Source organism: Erpetoichthys calabaricus, chromosome 9, assembly GCF_900747795.2.
Source record: "Erpetoichthys calabaricus chromosome 9, fErpCal1.3, whole genome shotgun sequence".
In the NCBI taxonomy this organism is placed as follows: domain Eukaryota; kingdom Metazoa; phylum Chordata; class Cladistia; order Polypteriformes; family Polypteridae; genus Erpetoichthys; species Erpetoichthys calabaricus.
In genome coordinates, this window is record NC_041402.2 from 90,043,816 (window position 1) to 90,050,778 (window position 6,963).

A 6,963-nucleotide genomic window follows, 5' to 3' on the forward strand; every position below is an offset into this window, starting at 1 on the left:
GCACAAGGTGGGCACCCAAACAGCTTACTGATCTGCACAAGCAACAGCCTTTGGAGGTTATGGCTATATTATAATGCACGTCCCCATGCAGCGGCCACAACAGTGTGGGCAATGGAACAGTTGCAATATGAATGTCTTCCACTTTCCCCTTATGGCCCTGATCTAGCACAATGTGACTATCACATCTTTGGTCCACTTAAAGAGGCTCTATGTAATTGCAGGTTCACCTCCGATGATGAGGGTTAAGGAAGCAGTACATGCCTGGATTCGGGAGCACCCGAAAAGCTTCTTCTCCCAAGAAATAAAGTTAATGTAACGATACAAGAAGTGAATCAACCTGCAACAAGCCTACAGTATATGGAAAAGTGATATAACTGTTATGTTCATCTGCTCACAGTTACCCATTTTAAGAGGTGTGTTGCCTTTACATTCGATTCTCTCTTGTATGTCATCTCTTTCACAAAGCACATAAAAACCCCTTTATAACTTACACAAGAAAACATTTACATGCTAAACACATTCTAAAACCACTAAATTTAAACAATTTAAGATTAAATTATCCTGAATGGTCAGCAATAAACAAGAAAACTCTTGCTGAAAAAGTGATAGCTGGGGTTAATCCACTTTCCTGTATATGGCTATAGCCCTCAATGGAAAGCCTTTTTATGGCTAACAGTCAGATTAACAAAATGAATAAAAATATCTATACATTGAGCAAATACCTTTAAACTCCTCATCCAATTCTGGAATGTTAATTTGCAAGTTGGGGTCAATATACTACAGTTAACCGATATTGGTATAAATCAGACAATGCAATTAGAGAGCTATTTGTTTAAAAAAAAAAAAAAAATTAGGACACCCTCTGGCTTTGTGGGATTAGAGCTGCTCATGTTTCTATTAAAAGCAGCAGCAGGTAAGACTGATACATAAGCATTAAAATTTAATTTTATCAAAGGTAACTGCACATCTAACATTTTTTTTCATTAGGCAAAAATCCCATTAAGCAACCTAATGGCTACTGCACCTGTTTCAAAACCTTGAAACTCATTTGTGGTCCCCAGCAAGGTCTCTCCCCCACCACACACACACCTTATGGCCTCATAGAGTCTCTGTACATCTTAAATATAAAACGTTTAGGCAAATTAACATCTCTAACATTCATCTATTGTGATTATGTCCTGAAATACAGGGACATTTCATTCAAAATGAGCTCTTGTCTGGCACTAGATACTGCTTGGACAGTCTCAACCTTCCCAGTACCCTGCACTGAAAAAGATTTCAAGCTTGGCAACAGATGGATGGATCAGAACCTATAGAGTAAATGAAGCTAACCATTTATTTATAATGTTTTCAGCAGATGGACGTCTGAAAAGACAGTTTCCATATATTCAGAACACACATTTAGTGCTGACAGGGTTAAAATTCAAGCACTTAAAGAAAACAACTGCAGACAAAACAACTGTGTTATACAAAGGGCTCCAGTTACTTCTACAAGATTACAATTAAAATGGGAACAGAAGAATGCAGATCTAGAGTTTGTCACTGTGTAAGATTAAAGTGTTAAAGAGTGTGAAAACACTTCTCTCTAAAGCTTCCCAATGTGTCACATGTGAAACACCCTCCTCCATGTAAAAAGTCACGTTTATGATTTTTTTTTTTTTTTTATATATAGTTGCAATACTTAACACAGATTTCTAGCACAAGCAGTACTGCAATGAATAGATTCAGAACACACAGAGAGATTCGACTTCCGTGATCAAGAAATGCACAACTGGAACCAATTAGAGCAGGAGGGAAAGAGAGATGCCCCAAGTTCACAAAAAGTGCTGCAAAGCTTGTTCAGCCAGAGCAATTTAGACAAAAAAAAATCAGATTTCCTTTTCTTGGTGGCAGGGAATGGAAGCAAAAAATATTAAGCTTTGTAAATTTTATTACAAATCTGTCATTTACTCACCAACCACCGCCAGTAGTGCGAAACACCCTGCCATCATCTTGCTTACAATTTAATATGTGAAGGATCATATCCCAAAGAAAAAAAAAAAAAAAAAAAAAAAAACTTACACCCATTTTAGGATATCAAATAAACTTCCTACGGAAATTTTCTTTCAGATACTGAAGTTTTTTTTTTTATTCTAAGTGGGACACAGTACAATACGGTCATCTAGCAGCAAACTAAGAGGACTGCAATGGAATAGCTCGGCTCCTGGCTTTCATTTCCTGATGACAGAGGATAAATTTAATCACCCGCTACCCAACACCCAGAAAATAAATGAAAAATTTAAATTCTAATAGTTTAAAAAGTGTTTACAATATGACAAATTATAATATGTACACAGTAGTTGGTCACTTCTAAAGCTGGAAAAAACACAAGCACACAAGTGGTGAACCTGCTGGATGCCAAAAAAGAGGTATTATAAAAACAAAAAACAATATTGTTGCATCTTATTTGACAAAAAAGTATTGGTTTAAATTCCATCTCTGTGTACATTCCTGACATATTGTGAAAACAAAAAAAAACAGTAATGTAGTTAACAAATAACATTCCAGTGATTCAATAGAAAAGACAAATTAAATTCCATGAATTAAATAAATAAGGAAAATGCACAAGGATTTTACACAAAAAAACAGCACATTCTTGATTTTATTTCATTTAAACTTACGTACCTCATCGCCTAATCAGGTGCATTTTAAATTCAAGTATGTGAATGTTGCTTAAAGCCCAGCATTCCCACATCACCCCACTTTTTTTCTCTCCAAAGCTCTTTAATTAGTCTGTAAACATTAAGGTAAATTTCCAAATTCCACATACAAAACCATAAAAAAATATTTTTTTAATTTCTCATTGTGCATAGCATGTAATGAAAATAGAAAGGTCTTTGGTTTCATGGCATTTCTTTCCCTCAATTTTCAGCCAGACATCAATGGATGAAGGGAAGGGGGGAAAACAAAACAATCAAACATCAGTCAGGCTTGTCTTCTTGAATTTTTTATAAATAAAGTGAATAATTACTATCAATAGCATTTCAGAGGTGCTGCTGAGAGCCACAATGAATGGAGCCTGAGAGGCAAAGTCTGCCTCCACACGGCGGAATGAGAGTTGCATGACAGCCAGAGCCAGCAGGCTGTTCTGTACTCCAATCTCAATGCTTACTGTTCGGCGAAGGGGTATGGACAGTCTGGCAACTGCTGCCATTACATATCCCAATAACAGTCCAAACACTGGTACAGTGACTCCAACGAGTATTATTTGTGGCTGGATATTGGCAAGGATTGAAGCTCCCATCTGGTAAGCCATGAAAATTCCACCGATAATCAGGATGAAGCTGAATGGGCGAATGAGAGTAAGCAGGATACGGGAAATGTTTGGAAGTTTACACTTAATGGCCATACCTGTGGAAATTGGAATGGCAATAAAGAGCAGAGTGACCAGAATTTTCACAAACGGCACATGAAGCGTCTCATGGACGTTGAGAAGGCGACTATAAATGGTGGAGGAGAGTGGCATCAGACCTGTGGCTACAACTGTTGAAATTAAGGTCATGGATATGGCCAGAGTCACATCCCCACCCAGAAGCAGGCTATAGAGATAGCCTCCTCCACCCCCAGGTGCAGAGCAGGTTATGACCAGCCCCAAGGACAAGGCTTTGGGAAGAGAGGCAATCCTGGACAAGGCATAGGCATATAACGGCATGACCAGAAATTGGCCTACGACTCCTAATAAAACTGGGTGAGGCTGTTTAAGAAGACCCCGCAGGACGTCCACTTCCACTTTGCAGCCAAAAGCACATTTGTTGATGAATATCAAAGGCAAAAGGGCAAAAAGCAAAGGGTTTTCTGAGAAGTGAGCCAGGCCACCGAAGCTGGGGGTCCCCATCTTGTCATCAGGGGCCACCTTGATAATATAGTCCCGCCTTTCCTCGATGACTACCGGCTGGGCATCCTTGTTCAAATCCAGCAGCTGTAGCAAAAGTGGAGCGGACCCCGCCAGTCCCGACTGGAAGCTAACTATGTAACTCCTGTCCACACCTACACTGCCACTATCACTCACATTCAAAATAGTCAAAACGTTCGTGTCCAGCGACTTGACACTCACAGCCTCCTTCCAAGAGTCGTTCCGGTACTTACTGGACACCACGATGACTCCGCGGGTTTTCTCGGGAAACTCAAACTCCAGCGAGGTCCCGTCTCCGATATTAAGGTACCGGCTGAAGTCCGGCCGTCCCGCTTTGCCGTTAGGGTCACTTGTTTGCGGCGCAACGCTACTCAACGCGTCCAATCCATCCGCCAGCCGGGTCCAGATGCAGCAGAGACACAGGAGAAACGCCCTCGACACCATCATCCCCACTCACAAAAGGCGACCGGTCCGGCCGCTTAGGTCTGTGCTTCCTGCCAGTTTGACAGCCTTCAGCTTGAAACAGCCGCTCGCTTAACACAGCGTCGGCTTTCCTTCGCCGCCGTAGGAACGCGACTCATCTAGAGTAGATGGATATTTCCCGCAGTGGACTAAACGAACCGGGCACGTCTTCAAGCAAACGCGGCCGCGGGCAACTGCTTCCGGGAAGACAGCCAGCAGCCGATCGATGCGTGTGCTTCTCTCATTCGATTCGATTTTCTTCTCTCTCAGTTGCGCTTTCCGCCTCAGACACACACACAAGCAGAAGCACGCGCCTCTTACGGACACACCCCCTGAACTGATTCACGTGCACGCGCATTTGGTGGTAACCCTCGGATGCTGGCGTGTGACGCAAAAGCGCGAGACGACACGCTACAAGTTCTCGTGTGGAGAGCATGTAACTTGTGTTTTGTGTATTTTCGAGGTTGTAAATCACTTCTCCGTGGTTTAAGATCTTAGTTGAAAACGAAATGTCCCTGTCGTTTATTTTAATTGAAATGGTCATATAATCGGTTGGCTTTATAGTAGCCTGTCAGTTAATTATTGATTTTGAGCGTCGTTACGTGTTCGTATATTAAGTTGTTTAATCTCTTCTGGAAAATAAATAAGGCGCAATCATATTGCATATACGTTCTGCGATGGCATTGATGAAGACGGTAAGCTTTCGTTTTCTGTAGCTACGCATAATTTAAATGAACGATGCTCATACATACATAAATGTTTTACATACTTACTGTAGTTGTATACAGGAAATCAATTTGCATTAACCTTTGTCGGTTTGTTTTATTCGTGTTAGCTCTGCAGTTGTGTCCTGTGGTGTTGTCTGTAAAAGGTGCTATGTAATGTAACAGACCGTTCCAAACCAGAGGAAAACTGATGAGATTAAAGGTTACCATTGCCATTAACAACAGGCCTCCGCATTTAATAGGAATGAAAAACTTTGTACTGTATGCCAATCCAGGCAGTTATGCCTGAAGATATTGGATTGGGTGGAGACGAAACAGTAGTCCCTCAGAAAATCATCACAGATGACAAGGTGTCACATGCATTTGTTTTAGCTCTTTATATAATTTCTGTCTCATTAAGATAGTAAAACATCTTAATAAACACACTGAAATTTGGACAGCATTAATCAGAGCCTGTCAACATGTATTATCCACTGATGTTTGAGCCTTTTGTTTCAAAAGTTTGTGGTGTGCTTGTTCTAATATAAGACCTACAAAACTGGATCTCAAGTTAGTTAACTGACAGGAGACAGAAAGTACAGATAATAAGAGAATGCTCCATATGGAGAGAAGTCATCAGCGGAGTTCCTCAGGGGTCTTTTTGTTATTTATATAAATGGCATTAATTCCAGAATGTGAAATTTATAGATAACACTAAAATTGGAGGAACAGGAAACACTGAGGTAATTCAAAAAGACCTGGACAAGCTTCAGAACTGGGTAAATACTTGGACAAGATAGGAGACACACTCCTACAGGATTGCAAGGATTTAGGGGTTTATGTAGACACAATGTTTTCATCATCTAAGCAATGTGTAGAAGCAATTAAAATGGAAAATAAAATGTTAGGTTACATATTAAAAACTTAAATATAAATTGAGGGACATTGTGTTTAGGCTACATAATGAATTAGCGAGACTTCACCTGAAGTATTGCTTGCGTTTCTAGTCACCACACTACAAAAAAGACATTGAAATACTTGAACCTGTTCAGAGGAAAGCAACCCGATGCATCTCTGAACTTAAGGATATTTACTCTGACAGACTCAGAGAATTAAACCTGTTTTAGTCTCGATAAGAGAAGACTATGTGGGGACCTTATCCAGGTCTTTAAAATTCTCAAAGTCATTGATAAAGTAGATCTAACAGAATTCTTTCGGCTTAAAGGATCATTTTAGTATTTTTTAAGTCAAAGTTATTTCTTTATAAACATGGTATATACAGTATGCATATGCAACATGAAATCATGTTCTACAATTAAGCAATTTCTATATATTTACAAAAAATCTTGCCCTCACTTGTGCTTTACATTGGAGGCTATGGGGCATCACTGGAAAATAAAAGTTTAATAATTTACAGATGAAGTAGCAAAAGTCTTAATATAAGAAAATATGCCCTCTGTGTTTCTGACTTATGTTTGTAACAGCAGAAGGGATCAGGAAATAAAAATTTTAGTACTATTTTTCTCATGTAAGAGTGTGTTTTCTGTTCACTTGTGTGAGTTCTCATATAAACATGGCATTCTGTTCAGCATTGTTTCAGGTCTTTAGCATGTGTTTACTGATCCCATAGTGGAAAAATCAGTTTAAGAAAATGTGTGGATAAACGGAATGTTCTCAAGGTGGCATCTGACTGCTTGTGCTTATCTACAAACGTGATGGCAAAAAATAGCGAAAAGTAATGTGTCTTTATTACAGTAGTACCTCCAATTTAGGGCCTGAATTGAAAGAGGAAAGGCAGAATAAAATAAACTTGAAAAAATGTTTACCTATATATTTTTCATTTACACAATATTGTAAAAATGTATTTGCCTACTTCCTGATTTCCTCTTTTAACACATTATAACA

The 6,963-nt window shown here is 39.4% G+C and overlaps 1 protein-coding gene across 1 annotated transcript; it reads right to left on the reverse strand.

The window, feature by feature from the left end:
* Positions 1-1,317: 1,317 nt before the first annotated feature.
* Positions 1,318-4,690, reverse strand: slc10a3 (solute carrier family 10 member 3). The gene has a single exon (XM_028809874.2). The coding sequence runs from the start codon at positions 4,337-4,339 to the stop codon at positions 2,954-2,956; it is 1,386 nt and encodes a 461-aa protein (XP_028665707.1). The 5' UTR covers positions 4,340-4,690; the 3' UTR covers positions 1,318-2,953.
* Positions 4,691-6,963: the final 2,273 nt, after the last annotated feature.